The sequence below is a fragment of the Limanda limanda genome, chromosome 11 (genome assembly GCF_963576545.1).
Source record: "Limanda limanda chromosome 11, fLimLim1.1, whole genome shotgun sequence".
Lineage (NCBI taxonomy): Eukaryota > Metazoa > Chordata > Actinopteri > Pleuronectiformes > Pleuronectidae > Limanda > Limanda limanda.
In genome coordinates, this window is record NC_083646.1 from 11,188,731 (window position 1) to 11,206,803 (window position 18,073).

Below are 18,073 nucleotides of genomic sequence, written 5' to 3' on the forward strand. Positions count from 1 at the left end.
AAATCCTGTTGGTTGATTGATACTTTGTTCCTGGTATTTATTATCAACAATAACTCAATTTAATGTTGCCCTAAGATTTCAAAACAGGTTAATATAATAAATGAAAAAGTGAGGCAGCTCTCATGTTGTTTGTCAGATATTAAAACTATATATTTAGTGGCTGTTCTCTGTTGTGAAACTAGCTGCCAGCGTGATGCTCCGAGAGCCGATGACGCTCTCATTTTCCACACTGTGAACCACATGGCCTCAGGTTTAGTGGGTCAGATATATTCAAGAGCACTGGAAAGTGCTGATACAGTACTGTGTGAAATGGGCTGGTTGATTGTGTGCCGTGATGGTCGCTGGCCACTGGAGATAAAGGATCTCATCGTTCCCTCAAACTGTGGCGAACAGGACCGAAAATTACACAGCTTCATTCGTCAGAAATCAATATGGCTGCAGGAAGGTGAGGGAGGTTGCGTGTGTGTGTGTCCTCTGTGTGAGCGGGTGTGAATGTGTGTGAGAGAGAGAGTGTGAATGTGCATGTGTGTGTGTGCAGGGATATTGATGAACTGCCAGTCCCAGAGAGGAATCCCGCCACCCTCTGTCTGCTCTGCCCTTCTCTGTGGTCACACAAAAACAGGACTCTTTATATGTGTCCATCCGTTCATCTGTCCATACGTCCATCCGTCCTTCCATCCATCCTTTCATCGATCCATGGAGGACACTCTGGACAGCTCTTCAGACAAACAGCCATTCACACTCATATTCACACCTACGGTCGATTTAGAGTCTCCAATCAACCTCACATCAATCTACATGTGCTTGGACTGCGGGAGGAAGCCGGGGAAAACCCATGAAGACATAGGTGAACATGCACACTACATTAGAGAGGCCACAGGGCAGACCAGGATTGGAACCAAGAACCTTCATGTTGTGAAGCAACAGTGGTAATCACAGTAAAAACAAATAAATCGTAGTTTTTACTATCTACATGTAGGGTTATTCTCCGGGCGTGAAGTTTGTGAATTTCAGTAAAAAACTGAAAACCTGAGTTGGTATAAAACTTTGGAGCAGTGTGGTTCTTTTGTCTCGTTCCTCTTCTTGATATCCAGTTTCCTCTCGGTCATTCTGTCCCTTTCTGCGGCACAGTGATGTTTCCCTCCATCTCTCCCTCTCTTTCTCACTTCCCCTCACTCAGCAGCCCCGGGGTCTGTCTCTCCTTTCTTGGGTCGTCGTCTTCTTTTTTTTTCTCACACATCTTACGTAAGTCGAGTCTATTTCTCCTGTCCTCTGTAGACTCTCCTCTGACAGTTATGAAACAGCAGAGCGGGATTTCAGAGGAGGAAGAAGGACGCGGAACTCCACTCTCTCCCTCATTATGGCTCATCTACTGGGGAATTAAAGAGAAGATGGAGAGCAGAGGCTCCCTTGAAATGAAACACCTCCAGGAGTCGGAAGGCGGCCAGCCCGAGCTCACGACTGCTGACAGCTCAGAAGAAGCCAGGGGTTAAATTAATAATTTGGCAGTGGAAGGAGACAATGAGCATGTTAGTGAGAGAGGAGACTTTTTCTACTGAATGAAATGCAAACTGAAGATCAGAAGAAGAAGTAATTTAAAACCAAGAATAATTGTTGTTTTTGTCTGCATGGATTAATGACCTGTGATCTCACTTACTGCTGTTGGATCAGAGCTGCTCATTGTGTGTGTGTGTGTGTGTGTGTGTGTGTTTACCTTGCCAAAGCTGCCTTTGCCCAGCACCATGAGGAAGTTAAAGTCGTTGATGCCCACTTTGACTACGCTGGGGAGGGGGGTGTGGACAGGTGGACAGGGTGAGACAGAGGCCGGGGACAGGGCCGTAGGGAAAGGTTCAGACAGCAGGGCAGGCACTGCTTGAGGCACGGAGGGTGTTGAGGCCTCCAGCTGAGGCTCCTATAGAGAAAGATCCATAAAGGTTGAGAAGTGAATGACTGGATCCCGTCCGGCACAGAACACTACAGCACAGCATTAAGACACATGACCACCAGACTAACTGAACCCCGTCCTACCCCTGGATTTAGATTACAGTGAGCCAGGACAATCCTGCACCCTGGTGGAGACACCGCGTAACGGAGGAGGGAGGGGACTCAATGTAATTTATTATCTAATTACTTATCTACAACACCAGGCATAAATCTTCCATGTTTTCTTCCTCAGATAGAATTGTAAGTAGAGAGAAAGTTCAACATCCTGACCCAGTGTGAGCAGTGGCATCTGTTTATTAGATGTAGGTAATTACAAGCTGATAAAGCCAAAACCAAGGCGTTAGAATGAATGCTCATTTACATGGTACTAAATAAAGGGCGGCTCCACAGTTTGCACGTTGTTAAATTGTGTTCACCTTGAGGAAGATGCAGTGGTTTTACTGATGAGAAACACAGTGTGTCTTACCTGCAGGTCCGGGTCTGGCACGGGGATGTTGTAGTACTCTCCCTCATCCTGGGCCAGCAGTTTGAACCAGCCGCTGATGGGACGCCTGAAGATCTCACTCACCCCGAACGACAGCGCCCCCATGAAATCGTTCCTGGACGTGCGGTCCCAGTCCCAAACCTCCACAGACAGTCGCCTGTCCCACTGGTGACCACGCACTGAGCTACACACACAAACAAACTTTCTTAGAAGCAACACAATGACGCACAAAGGCACAGTAGGAATTTGTCTTAAATGTAGTGCCGGGATCTGACAAAGGCCATTTACATACTTACTGTATTTCAGTACATTTTCCATGTATCTGTACTTTACTTTTGTTGATCTATTTACTCACTAGTAGATAAGTAAATGATTTTTGCTTGAGTACATTTTTCTATTAATTTGTACTTCCCCCACCACTGCTGATATGTTCATCTGTATGACATTTTCAAGATACTACCGATATAAAATAAATAAAAACTACCTATAGTCGACTGCATCAAAACATATAGGAAACTGTGTATGCAAGATAACATGGATGAATTCCGTGATCATAATCTGTACTTTGTATTCTGAGTAATCTGCTTTTATATTCCATCCCCTTTCTTAATCTTTCAGGGTCATTTTGGACCCTGTAATCTCCGTTTCTGGAACATTTTATTTTAAAGTCCTAAAACCTTGTTACTTTTTCACCTTGGATCAAAGTTAACACTGACTCACAAAATGAAACTCTCATTCCAGACGGGATTGAGTGTGGAGCGAATAGTCTTGGTCTTTTGTTTGCTGTGGCTCCTTGGGTCCGGAATCAATTTCAGTTTAACATAGGGGTCCGACAGGCCATTAGGGTCCATGGGCATCAGGTTACGAGCCTCCAGGACTGGAGAGAAAGCAGAGTGATTGGAAGTATAGACAGAGAAACCCTTCATTATACCTGTAATCTGGCTCTTTGTGTTGAAAACTTTAAAAAGGTTCTATCACCTGTGACGTAGACGTCCTCCTTCTCTCCTCTGATTGTCAGGTGGATTCTTCCTCTCTTCTCTGTGTGGTCCTGACCGCACAGGCTGGGAACACTCGTCTCACATCGCCGATGGACGTTCATGTCACAACCTCAGCATATGAAGACACACAAAACACAAGTATAATAAAACACACTTGTATATAGTAGGCCAAAAACAGAGATCTGAGAGTTCAGTGTCTTACACAAGGTCAGCGTACGGACTGCGGAAGCCAGGGATGGAACAAAGGACCTTCTGGTTCAGTGGACAACTTACTGCCACCACACATATCTCATTTCTGCCACAACGATACTGGCGTCCACTTATCAGAATATCGTTGGTTCAATCCCCAGCTCCCCTAGTCTGCTTTCCGAAGTGTCTTTGGGCAAGATACAAGTGTATCTTAGAAATAGTGCTGAGTATAGTGCAGTATCTATGAACGTGTGTAGATGTGTGAATGTGACTAATACTATAAAAAAGCGCTTTGAGGGCTCCATCAGACTGGAATTAGACTCCAGGCCCCTTCATCCATGCCTTAACCATTCCTACCCCTGATCCGAATCTTAAAGGAACAGTTCAACATATTAATATTACAGGAATACACATTTGTTTAGTTGTCTGGAGTTAGATGAGTAGTTTGATACCAGTGTCATGTATCTTCACTTCACTTCAGTATATAATCGACAGCTTGGCTTGGCTTCACGACTGGAAACCTATTTGCAGATAACCATCTCTAAAGCACACACTTTTACACACTGTATCTGTAAGAAAGAACATATTGTAGTTTTAAAGGGATTACATTGGAATATCTGGCTTCTCAACTGGTTGCAAGCCTCCTTATCTAATTCAGGACATGAATGAGCACAACCCAAAAAAATATAGAACTACTCCTTTAAAATGATCTGATCTTTGTGAGGGAATGAGCTTTTTTCTAGCTGCTGGGAGGTGAATCCCAATAATGAACCTGTCTGTGCCGATTTGTATCCCCGTAGCATGATGAATGGAAGTACACAGACACAGATGCATTACACTTTTGGTATCTGATGAAACTCACAGGTGCATTTCATGCCCTGGTGTATGAGGCCGTACAGCAGCGAGCCGCAGTGGTCACAGAAGGTCGGACTGGAGTAGGTCTGGATCTTAAATGTGTGTTGACTCTTTAGGTCCTGAAATACAAAAGGAAAGAAATACGCACTAAGGAACCTCACCCAAATATACACACTGATCACTGAGGAGACACACACAAACACATTCACACATTTACACACATACGTGCAGAGTATGATTAGTGGAGAGATGTAGAGTGGGGTATTTATGGACAAGCCAATTAGATTTCTCCACTGGGAGAGGACATATAAATGAGAGTGCATCACGGCAAGGCTACGAGTGTGTGTGTGAGTGTGAGAGAGTGTGTGTATTCTGTGCACAGAGGGATGAATCATTTTTATCTCTCTTCAGCTCATCAGACCCCCCCCCACCACCACCACCTCCCTCCGCTCCCTCCACCTCTCCCAAAGTGTTTTCTCTCCTCGGAGCCGCTATTTAAAAACACAGTCACCCTGTTTCTCCTCTTTTCCTTTCCCATTGTCATCCCACACACACACACACACACACACACACACACACACACACACACACACACACACACACACACACACACACACACACACACACATTGTCATTCCCTTTGACCTAATTTCTGAGGCAGTTTATTTAGCTGACAGGAAGAAAAAAAAGTTTGAAAAAAAGACAAATCTCCTTTAATTCCATGAAATGCCACAATGCTATTCTCCTCTCTTCACTTACCCTCTAATTCTCCCTCTCCTCAGTCCCTCCCACCCTCAACCCGTCTCTCCCCCTTCTCTCCCTACATCTCAGAGGCCTTGTGGGACGTCACAGTGATGCGCAGGATGTATGGATAGGCAGATGAGTCATGCACACAAGTTCCTGGCAACAAGTGTCGCCTTGAATATGATGACGACGGGAGGATTCTTGAGTGAAATGGAACACAAGACGTGTGCGCCAACAAATCTGCTCACTTCTGGTCTGGGGGGTGCGATGGAGCCCGGACACGTGAAGGTCACAAACTCGTGGCATCGCTTGTGCACCACAAAACTGCACACTGAAGAAAACACAGAGAAGAAAAAAATATCCTCAAAAATCAATTTGTCACGCGGAAAAAATAACAGGAGAGAAGATTAAATAGTGTAATAGAAGAGAACATCAGCAGGTTTATCTCTACCTTGACACTGGAATCCCTGTTTGCCAATGCCCCTGAGTGAGAGAGACACATGGATTAAGACAGAGAAAGAAAAAAAACAATCTCCTCTGCCTCACTTTAAGATGAAGTATTTTCCCTTCTGAGACTCCGAGCCCGGAGAGTTTTGATAATGCTGCCAAGACTAGAGATAGTGCTGTTGCATTATTCCACGCTGCATTACGACCATCAGACATGGAGGCTGGGTGAGAGAAGACCAGCATGATCAACATGCGTCATGCTGTGTGAATGTTGGGTGTCTGTCCTTTCTGAGCCTCATTGCTGACTAGGTCAAGTAGAGGAGTGTCAATAGTTGTGTCTCTCTACCCCACACACACACACACACACACACACACAGACACACAGAGAGTGAGAGAGACACACACAGTTCTTCTGTTTCCAGAACTGCGGTGTTGGCCAGTTTCCAGTGTCTCCTTAGAGCTTTAATTGAATAATTAAAGTCATTGATTGGCTAAAGAGTCCACTCAGCGGCTTGCCTGCTGTGAATCAACTTTCGATTAGGAGGTTTAGAAAAGTCGGACAAACAAGACACAGCGGCGTGCTCCTCCACCGTCCCACCGGAGAGGCCCAGGGGACCATATAGGAAACCGACCATTATCACTGATCTACAATAAGCTCACCATCTGCCTGAGTAATAAATAAGGGATGGCATTGTTTAGGGTAGTCTGATCCTCGATCAGCATTCAACACAAGTCTCTGGACTGCAGCACTGGAGTGCACAAGGCGAGTTCTGCTGTTGGACCAGCAGAGAGCATCAGAGAGCCAGGTACAGATCAGCTGAGACTGACAGAGCTGCTTCCTGGCTGGAAATCACAGGGAATTCAGTGTAGTGAATGTCTGCATGTTAATGTGATGATGCTTTGAAGAAGCTCCTCAATTAAAATAAGAGTTGGAAAAGAGCATCAGAATAAATGCATAAAATGACCAGAATATTAAAAAACATTATGCAATATGTAGTTTGAGTAACAAATTACTAATGATTGATTAAAAATGAAACAGTATATATGTATGCATTAAATAAACAAAACAGACTAAAGGAAAATTTGACATTACAAATAGGAACATCATATAACACACTCCATATAACACACTCAAGTGTATTATATCTCCCTGTTACACTGCCATGGTGTGTTGGGACACTTGCTCACAACTGAGCCATCATTCATTAAAAACTACTCTTCTTATAGAATATTTAAAAATAATTTACGTTTGAATGTTTTAACGGATATTGCTTGTTTTGAATAATTTCTTGTATGTTTCTCTTAGTTTTGTTGCCTTCTCCTGTGTTGGTTTATTCCCATCTATATTGTAGAGTACTTTGTAACCTTGTTTGGTTAAGTGCTGCAGAAATACAGTAGTTATATTATTGTTATCATTATTACTGATAATAATATGTTGTGCATCACCGACTGCTCTTATTCCCCGACCTTTCAGAACAAAAATTCTTTTTTAAGAAATAACATGTAGTAAACAACAGGTTGTTGATTCCATTCACATAAACCTCAACTAATACATCAAGCAATGGCCGCTTGTTTTTATCTTTTCAAACTATTCCTCTCAACTGATACTGAAGATGCCCTACAACGCAATAAAAAACATTTAACCCAGTTGAGAAACAAGATATTTACATTTCCGAATTAGAATAATCGTTTTACAGTCTTTAATTACTCTGCTCGTCCCTGCAGGCGCTACAACGCCCAGGTTGTCGAGCTGCTGCTGCTGCTGCTCTGACTTCCTGTGAGAAGGGAAAGAGTTTTCACCCTGAACGAAGGGCCACGCAAAACCCACCACAGCCAAGACAGCAGCCACTTGGAGAAATGTCCTGAAAGCTACCCAGAGGCTGCTGGCACATGCAAGGCCAACATACACCCCCACCATATGTCCCAACACACAAACACACAAACACACAAACACACACACACACACACACACACACACACACACACACACACACACACACACAAACAATGCTTGTCGGTATATAAGACTCTCTTTGTTCATGGATAAATACTCATGTGCCTGCAAGATGGAAATAAGAATAAGACAATGCATTACTCTACTTTACAGGAGTTCAGTTTGAGACACTGTTACCTCACCTGATCTAGTGTTTCTATTTCTTGGCTTTGGATGAGGTGTTCTCTGCCTCCCACTTACTTTTCAAGGGAAATGCTGCAATTTCACATCATATTCATCTGAAAATACTTTTCAGATTACGAGTTCCAAGCAACATATATCATCAATGTCCTGTAAAAAACCATGCATCTCGAAAAAATGACAACTTCTTATGACCTAATTAAAACAGCACTACCCACAGTTTTATGACACTGCATTTTTAATATCTTCCAGTGGGATTTTAAATGATTTATGTCTATCACACTATCCCAGAGCACAATATGGGAGTCATTAGTCTTGTTTTGTGTTGTCACATTTACTAAAATAATAACATCTCATCATTTGGTGCATTGATTTTGGCCATTCTTGCTTTAGTTTGTCTCTGAATTCATGGACGTGACTAAAATGGAAGGATTTCCCCTTTAAGATCTGGATACTTCCTCCACCAGCCCTGCCTCTGTGTGTGTGGGCATGTTGTTTGCTGTAACTTTATTTCCTAACTGAAATTTTGATTGTGCATGACTATATTAAGTTCCTGAAGTAATTCCTGTGTTGTGTGGGCGCCGGGAGTGTGGAGTGGAGGTCATGTGATCAGATGAGGTCAGTGTAGGCGAAAAAGAGAAAAAGTCATAAGGAGTAGTGGGATGTCTGAGGAGGCGGCTTATGAGCTGCCAGGGAGGTTTCTGTGCAAATGTGCTGCTGTATGTGTGTGTGTGTGTGTGTGTGTCTGTGTTTGTGTTACCAGATGAAGTCGGTGCAGTGGCTGCAGAAGGTGGGCTGTTTGAAGAAGCGTGCCGTGAACTGGTGGTCTTTCACCTCCACGATCCTCTTGTGTTTGAGCGCTCCCTTCCTCTGGAACACGGGCACTCTGGGTGGAGGGGAGAGGGGCGAGGGCAAAGGGGAAGCACCGGGGGAGGCGGCTGATGTAGGGGAGGCCAGTGTCAACGGGGAGAGCGAGGGGGAAGGGGAGACCGGGGTAGACATGATGCCTGGAGAATATTGGCAAAAAAAAAAAAAAGGAAAAGAGGAAGGGATAGGATGATGAGTGTCAGTAAGGAGGGTGTTGAGTCCAGGTGGAAGACCTTGAACATGGGGAGAGGGAGGAGGGAAGGAAGCAAGGACAGGGAGGAGGGATGTGATGGAGAGAAAGATGGAGAAAGAATGAATGGGCCAGAAATGCAACAGGTATACGAGCGAAAAAGGGAAAGAGGAAACAGAGGTTAACCCGTGAACAAAGACAAAACTCTCCTAAGAGACTCTGAGACACTGAACCATTAGTGTGTCCCACATACCGCATGTCCATATCTCCCTCCTACTATGCCCCTTATATCTCCATCTCCCTGGCAACTATGGCTACATCACATCCCGACTCCCCCTTGTCGTCATGTCAACTGGACCTCCTTTTGCCATGTCAACAGCACCCCCACCATCTGCTCCAATCTCCTCCCTCAGCTTCCTGACTGCTCTTATTGGCAATTAGCCTCATTTTTGCAGAAAGAAAAGTTTGGACCAGGAGAATATGTATATAAGAGGAGTTGATGTGCAAAAAAAAAGACAAATGCTACCTGGGGAGATTGTGGTGCAAGAGTTGCACGCTGCTAAATGATAAATGAAACAGCAACGGAGATTTAATGAATAAATAAATAAGCCCAAAGCAAAAAACCCTGGGAGAAAAAGAAAGTGATGAAATGATGGTGTCTCAGCAAAGACGCAGGAGCGAATCAATCATAAAGGGCGAAGGAAGAATGGTGGGAAAAATGGTAGAGTGCTTAAAAATAAGTTGAAATGAGGACAAGAAGAAAAAAAAATGGCTATAAAAACTGTGCACAGACCCATGCAAGGAAAAGGACAAATACCTGAATCTGTGGACTGAAGGGCAGCTTTCTTCTCCTCCTCTCTATTCTCTTTGTCTGGTTCACCTCAAACAAAAGGCTAAAGTGTCACACCTGTAGCTTGTCACCTTAGAAAAAAAGGGGGGAGAAAGATGGAGAGAAGAGACAGAAAAACCCAGCGAAGCGGTGCAGTGGAGAAGAGTCAGCCAAAATAAAAAAAAACAAAGAATAAATAAAAAAGCGTTAAAAAAAAGAGACGGCAACAAACGTTCCGAGAGACTCGAGCTTTCTAGGAAACAAAAAGAGAAGAGTGAACTGGTATATATCCGTTAACCCAGAGGCAGGGTGAGGAGGAGGACGAGATAGAGAGGTGGTATTCTCTTTCCAAGATTGATTCTGTTTTTACCAAGAAGAGGACGAGAGATGGAGAGAGAGAAGGAGAGATAGAGAGAGGGAGAGAGAGAGAGAGAGAGAGGGAGAGAGAGAGAGAGAGAGAGAGAGAGAGAGAGAGAGAGAGACAGAGACAGAGACAGAGAGAGAGAGATTGAGGGGAATTCATTTTAAAATCTGGGTTACTTCTCTCAGAGGAGAGGGTGAGGGAGGTAGAGGAAGGAGGACAGATGAGACCGAAGCTGCCATTTTGCCACTACCAATAGCCTACAGTACAGACAAGCGAGCGCCAACTGTCCCTCACTTCCTCTCGGGCCAGACGGCGAGTGGAAAAAGGGGGAGAGGAGATGAGGAGATGGGGAGATGGGCGAAAAGGAGCAGAGAGCTTCTCGGGTGGAGACTCCATGAAATTACTGATTCAAAGTGGAAATAAACTGTTGAAAGTGGCAGGGGTTTGCAGCAGATCCAAGGCGACTGAAGCGTGGAGCGGGCCCGTGAAATAAACAGGCCTGTTGATCTATTTTGCAACAGTGCAGTTACAGGAAGCTCAGCGCGTTTAGAATTTGTTCTGAGATCAGAGCAAGCGGTGGCGCGATAACTCGGCTCCGCTGTGCACTGAAACCAGGTCAGCTCCGTCTGCTGGGACCTGTCGTTTGGAAGAGAGAGGGCCCGTTTGTCTGGCTATCGACCACGTACCGTCAACGACACACACACACACACACACAGACACCATACACATGCATATATGCACACACACAAACACAGATTTACATTCGTTCACATGAACCACAAACCTTTAAAAAGTCTTAAATTGAGTTTCACATTTACTTGATGAACCTGTTCACCTTCTTGCCCAGAGTCAGAAACACCACAGTGTGTCTTTATACACACTTTCAGACATGAACCACGGGAGAAGTCGGGAGAATTGGCTCCGGAGTTTACCCAGAGTTTTTTGCCTTTCACACTTGCACAACGCAGCGGGAGGTTTTCTGCACAGACTCGTTCGCAACAGCATCAAATCCTCCGCATTATTCAGGCGAGAGTTGGAGCAGCAGGAAGAGGCAGGAAGTAACGTATTCATTCCGCTGCATAAATCACTGAACCCAGTGTCGGCCCTTATCACCAGAAAAACTTTCTTGACATCTCGTTTTTGCGTCTGTCGCTTGTTAGAATCGTCATCAAGCCCTCCACTCGCTAGCGGTGAATCCAGCGGGGGTTCCCCTGCGATGTTCACACATCAACTTCTCCTGGATTTCTACTCGTTGGCCAGGCAGAGAAAGTCTGCAGATTTTCAGAGCCTCTCACTCAGACTTTTGCGCTCACAAATGGATCTCGTCTACTGAGTTCAGAGCTGAGTGAGTCTAAGGTAAATATGTAGCTAGGGCGTGCAGCGGGTGAACTTAGCTTAGCATAAAGATTGTAAAAAATCCTTCGGGTAACAGCTAGTCTGCCTCTTAATGAAGGCGGAGTTGGAAAAGGGCTGTTGTCTCTAAGTCTTGGATAAAGTTCAATATCATATATATGTATATAAACCTTTTCACTTTCTTGCAGGGAGTCAGATCTACACCTGTATGTCTACATGGTAAATATGGAGCTAGGCATAGGTGCAACAGGTTAGCTTAGAATTACGTTTGTAAAGAATTTGAAATACAAACTAAATCATTATAGTTCCTCGTTTATTTGATCAAAAGTATCTAAGTTACTTGTATTAAAATGACTTAGTGACATCAGAAAGTAATTTACTTTTAAAGGGCTGTTTAATTTCTCTTATTAATGCACATGTGGCCGTATCATCTTACCGTTGTGACACAGTGTGAGACAAGTGTCAGTTTTTATTTCTCAGTGTGTCCATTACCACTATAATGAAGTAGTGGAACAGTAAAACACAACTGACATGTTTTAATAGGCCTCGTTATTGCCGCTTTTAAATCAAGCACTAAAAATGCTTCAGCAGCGTGAAAGGAAATATAAACAGTTTCTCAGATACAAACCAGGTGCTTCAGAAGATTAGAATGATTCATCTTTGCTGTGGATAAAGTGCTCGCACCAGCGCATCGACTACAACTCATCACTGTGTCCTGTCCTTGACCCTGACGAGGGGAAAATAATGTTTCCGGGAGAAAAATATTGCGCCGCTCAGGCCATTGTGTTATGCTGATAGATTGTTTGATTCAGTCATTTGCAAAATTGTAAAGTCGGGTGACGGCTGCATTTGTCTGCAGTTTTCCATTTAACAAGAGCCACAAGAAATGAATAATGAGCCGGTTTAAATTTTGCTAATTGTAATGGCATTACTTAGTTCGAAAAAAGCAGGAACAATATTAGCTTCTGTCAAGTAAAATTACTTTTTTCATTATTTCCCAACACTGATTAAAAGTAACAAGATCCACGGTCGAACTCCCCGAACTCTCAAAAACACTTTACATCTTGTTTGTTTACCTTGCAACAAAAGCGTGAAAAAGTGCGACGCGCTGTTTTTTTCAGGGGGTTATGAACCAGACTGTTTGGTGGTTGGGACCAGTTGCCAGGCAACCAACAGAGATTTGGGCTACTATTAATTAGTGAGCTCGAGAAGTGCTGGTAGGAGGATTTTGTTCTGTAACTTCAGAGAGAGCAAAGCTAGCGGTTTCCACCTGTCTCCAGTCTTTACCCTCACTCTACTAGCATCTAGCACCAGCTTTATATCTAATGAACAGACCACAAACTGCAGCCCACTGTACGGAGCCGATGAACTCGGGAGTTGGTGCAAGTCTTCTCTTGTAGCTGTCGGCAAGAAAGCAAATGAGAATTTTGTGAAAAATATCAAACTATTCTTTTAATCCTAAAACTCAGTGGATTCAGCATTTTGTCCCAGAATATGAGCATAAGTATTACAACAATGTGATAATTATAAACACAGTCTCTCTCACACACACACACACACACACACACACATACACACACACACACAATTAATCACACTCCATGTGAGCACTTGGTCTGTGGACGACTGCGGGAGAGGAAAGCAGCGGGCGGGAGCAGAGATGCAGGCAGGCGGGGGGGATGGAGAGGACGGAGGGGTGGATTGCAGTGGGACGGAGAGACGGAGAGAGGGTGCGAGGGGTTGAAGGTCTAATTAATGGAAATGTAGGTTATTAGTCTCCTGATGAGGACACTGGCAGAGAATTAATTAACAATTATAATTAGCAAGATTGTTAGAGAGCAAAATGGTGTCAGCCTACAAGATAAGAGTGAGCTAGCTGTGAGCTGCACAAACGTGTGTGTGTGTGTGTGTGTGTTTGACTGAGGCTGTCATCACTGTGCGCGTATCTTTATTTAAAAAAACGCTGTGTGAACATGCCCGATCTGACAATGATATATGTCATTTCAGCATTAGTCATGCAGCAGCAGGCTCTGATTGAAAATGATAGGGGGCTTCCCCCCCTCACACAAACCTGCACTAGACCTCTCTCTCTCTATAGAATTTCCATTAGTCTTCATTTTATGGCCCATAACACTCACACTCTTCATTGGTCTTATCTCGGATGAGACATGTTTCTTGTTCTGTTGTCATAAATAAATGAAGAGGACGTCCTCGCATACATGAGAAGAACCAAGAGGGGGTTGGGGGGGGGGGGGGGGGGGACGTATGAAAATATGAACCGTGGACCGTGCACTCCACAGTAATCGTCACATGGGAAAACAAAGCACATAAATGTGTGATGAGTAAGCACTTGTGGTTGGAGAGTGTGCGTTTGCATGACTATCAGCGCGTGCTTTACAGTATTTGATCCTGGGCCATAAAAGCGAGCTGGTGTGTGTGAGCCCAGTCATTGATACATAAAGGCTGTAAACCAAGAAGACACACACACACACACACACACACACAAACATATCCACAGTAGAATGAGAAACATACAGATGCCGTTTGGATGATTAAGAAAATGTAAAGTTAAAAATAGGAAATGCGAGAGGTAAAATGAGGACTGAACAATGAAGGGAGACGTCCTCAAAAAACCACAACCCATCTCGTTGTTGTCTTTAATTGTTACAACACAGCACTGAAAGCTGTTGCTACCATTTCCAACTCTCCCCCCTTCTCTTTCTCTATCTCAGATGGCTATCGTATTATTTCTGACCATGGCTTAATGAAACAGAAAATTCTCCTCTGATGGAATCTTTTTTAGGGGGGGGGGGGGGGGGCAATCAGCACTTCACCAATTACACGCATTCCATTATCGTCTAACGAGTGCTCGCTCACATCCAGCGCCGGCTCCATCCCGGCCATGGAACGCTGGCTGGCTGACTGGATGGCTTTCTCCTCCAACGAAATTAAGGTAAATTGACTTGCCTAACTGTTGTTTGTGGAATCAAGGGAGTGGTGGTGTCTGAGGTAATCATATCTGCCGGATCAATTTGTCTCTTCAGAACCAATTGGCTCTGTTTGCTTGCATCGCTTTCCTGTCAGGCTGCTCTTCTATTTGCTTTATTTGTATATTTTTTTAATTAAGATTGGTCCGCTGTGTTTTTGGAAGGGAGCAGCAACCTCAAAGCCAGTCAGATGAGACATTTGGCAGCCGATAAGAGCCCCGTCAACATGGGCCTACAAGCTCACAGCGCTGGAGCAAATAAGCCAAATTTACTTTACGGCTGACCTGCCTCCCGTTGCAACAACAAATAGCAGTGGAACGGAACGGACAGGCAGGCGGAGCGAAAGAGAGTTGTGCAAAATGAATGGACCCTGCAGGATGAAGTCATGAATTTTGGTTTGTGGACAATTCGCACCACAGACGCACTGAGGCCTGAGGAATATGTGTAATATGCTGTATTTATTTATACGTCATATGTCGGTGGGTTTTTTTTAAGGCCCATTCTGGACTCATATTTTTGCTCTAGTGTTTCCTAATGCGGCGTGATCTTGAAATTGCTTTTCTGTCTTTGCCTGCCAATGATAGGCTACTTAATCTTTATCCTGTAAAGCACCTTGTAATTGTGTATTGAAAGATGCTCTATAAATGAAGAGTATCATTATTATTATTATAAAAATAATTACTATAACTATTGTCATAAATTACACCGGTGATGTGTCAGAAATAATGGTTATGCGATGAGAAACAAAAACAAATTACAAAATCCTTCATTCTCTTTATTACTACATCACCCAGTGTGTTGCTCTGATATGCAGCTCGTGTTTATTTATATACTTCACAGTATGTGGCTCCTGTTTGCGTGTACAACCTGGCAAATTATGAGAAATATAATGACTCTGAATTATTTGAGGGAAACTCTAAAACTGTAATAGCTCTTTTTTTTCTCACTTATGTGCCGAGTAAACATTCTGTAAAAATATTTTTAAAAAGTCTCTTATTCACCCGTCTGACAAGCACTGCAGGAGCATTAGAATTCATGTCGTGGTATGTTTCTGGAAACCTGATGAATTTGAGTCCAACATTTATTTTTTCTTTTAGCTGTGCTTTGATTTCCACCGTTTCCTGATGGAAATGTGTTTTCTGTATTCTGTTATCTACTCAATGCTCCACCAAGTTCAGCAGATTTCTGAGGGCTCGTAGGACAACACACAGCGAGTGGAGGCTGACTGCAGAGTCAGGCGATCTTTTTCAGTGGGTTTATCACCACAAGCAAACCCTTTCCCCTCATGTTATCCATTATTAACATACGAATATTTATTATAGTCACCTTGACACAAGAAGGACATCATTACTTCCTGATTTAATATATGTATTCAGCAACAAACTAAATCTCACCACCTAACCAGTCATTATTTTTTATACCAAATCTGTTTTTAAAATGTATCGAGACAATCCTATCTACACTGAGCGGATGCTGAGTTTGTGGTCTGCGGGAATAATGAGTTTGGGAGCGTGGACGAGCCGATAGATCACTGACATGAAACATATTACGATTCACAGTATGTGCAAACTACTAACTAGAACTCAAAGCCCCAGCTGTGGGCTGCAAAACCTTTCTTACTGCTGCAGGGAGGAAGAGAAGGTTGTGAACAAAATGTGCTCGAGGGGAAGGATGAAAGCGGGAGGGCAAGAGACTCAGGGTAAGAGGGACGATTGGATAATGAGGCGAGGGGAGAACAAGGTAAAGGCTTGGGATATCTTAATCTTCATCCCAGTTTTCTAGGATGAATTCCCTTCAGGCAGGTGGCATTACACACACACACACACACACACACACACGAGGCAAACAAGGATGTAGTATGAATAATTATTGTGTCCTAGATATGGAGGTAGATCACCGTCTGTAACATATATGCAGATCCATGTTTCTGTCCATGCTATCTTATTAATTCTATTTACATTCAGACAAAAGTGCAACAGAGATACAAACACAGCATAAAAGCTTAAAATAGAAATGTAGTGATTTGTTGAATATTTCAATTCAATCAATTAACACTATGTTAGCCAGCCATACAAAAAGGTTCCAGCCCCTCAAATGAGAGGAACTGCTGCTTTCCTCTATTTCATCTTGGTATATCTGCCAAGTAGAGCATGTTTTCCTCGCTGTCCGTTTGTTTTGTTTGTGTGTTAATTAGTTTGTTTCTCAGCAGGATTATGCAAAAACAAGTGAACAGATTTCCAAAACTTGCTGGAAGGATAGGACATGGGCCAAGAACGAATCCATTAAATTCTGGCACCGATCTGGACAAAGAGGCGGATCAAATAATAATTTTTCAGTTTCATTTAGACCGTGATACATAAGATTTCACCAGTTTCTCAGGGAATAATTCATGGATCTTGATGAAAAAACTGCCACATTTCGGGAACTGATATCTACAAGTGTGTGAAATTTGATGCAGCTCGATTGAATTTAAGGAGACCGTCGGGCCTGGCGGAGGAATGCCATTCAAGTTTAGACTGAACACACTAAAGGAACACGGGTAAGATCACTTGCGATTGAGAAAATAATCACTGGTTTAATCGTCAAAGGAAAATCCAATTAGTTGAAACCCTGATCCACATTTTTCTTGTTTTGCATAATGTAACAATGTTTTATGTGGAGTGCACAAGCAGTAATCTAGTGTGAGTCACTGTCACTTGTTCACTTCCTGTTTCTTCTTTGGTATTACATTGGGGCAATGGGGACTAGTTAAGATAATGAGGTACAACCCCAGACAATAGAATAATATGTGTAATAGCTTAAGATCCACATAGATCCTGGTGAATTAAGACAAGGAGACACAATAATTGTTTGAATTACGAAATAAAACAGACAAACATAGTTAATACAAACACAAAAATGCTAGAGCAACAATCGTTTGTGTATTCTCCTCTTCTCTCTCTCACACACAAACACACACACACACAAACAAACAGTGTGGTATCAGCTGTGGGTCAGTTTGCTCATTTATCCCTGGTCGTGGCCCAGTGTGGCTCATGTGAAAATGGAGGAAGCAAGAGATTGGCTGTGTAGATGGAGAAAAAAAAAACACATGAGATGAAAGGATGCTTGGCCAGTTTTCTTTTTTTTCTTTCTCCAGACTTCAGAGATCAAGCCGATGAGTTGTAGAACCCTGCGGCGCTGCACACATGATGAAAGGGAAACTGCACATGTACGGCGTGTGTGCGAGTGCGGCCTGTGCAGAGATAGAGAGTAGATGTACTGAAAAATATGTATTCTGCAAACATATTGTAAGAAACACAACCTTGTCAACAAACAACTGTTGAGACCCTCAACAGGAGAAATTATCAGTAAATGCAGTAGAAAGGGAGATCCACCGGGAGGACAGAGCGTTGTTTAAGAAAGAAAGAAACAGATATAGAGAAAGACGAGGCATAGATGAAATGACAGCAAGTCAGAAGAAACACATTGGAACAGAATTGGCAGAACACTGAGAGAGGTGAAGGGTGAGAGATGCAGGAGCATGAGGCCACTGCACTGCATAGCAAGAGACGGCGTTGGTGTCACCAGAGACGGAGTGAGAGAGAGGGAGAGAGACAAAGACGGAGAGCGAGCGAGCGAATGTGTTAAGCCCTGCACCGCGGACGTGTTACAAATCCCCAGGGAGCCAGTGGCAGATCAGTACAGG

General features: G+C 43.5%; 1 protein-coding gene across 1 annotated transcript in view; it reads right to left on the bottom strand.

Annotated features, from left to right (window-relative positions):
- The window catches only part of prkcg (protein kinase C, gamma), a 31,393-nt gene that overhangs the window by 8,061 nt on the left and 5,259 nt on the right, over positions 1-18,073 (bottom strand). The window contains exons 2-9 of the mRNA XM_061081543.1: positions 8,556-8,895; positions 5,666-5,697; positions 5,463-5,545; positions 4,478-4,589; positions 3,407-3,535; positions 3,149-3,305; positions 2,411-2,612; positions 1,715-1,912 (exon numbers count right to left, since the gene is read on the bottom strand). Of these exons, the coding sequence (XP_060937526.1) occupies positions 1,715-1,912; positions 2,411-2,612; positions 3,149-3,305; positions 3,407-3,535; positions 4,478-4,589; positions 5,463-5,545; positions 5,666-5,697; positions 8,556-8,797 (1,155 nt within the window). The 5' untranslated portion in view covers positions 8,798-8,895. The remainder of the gene's footprint in view (positions 1-1,714; positions 1,913-2,410; positions 2,613-3,148; positions 3,306-3,406; positions 3,536-4,477; positions 4,590-5,462; positions 5,546-5,665; positions 5,698-8,555; positions 8,896-18,073) is intronic.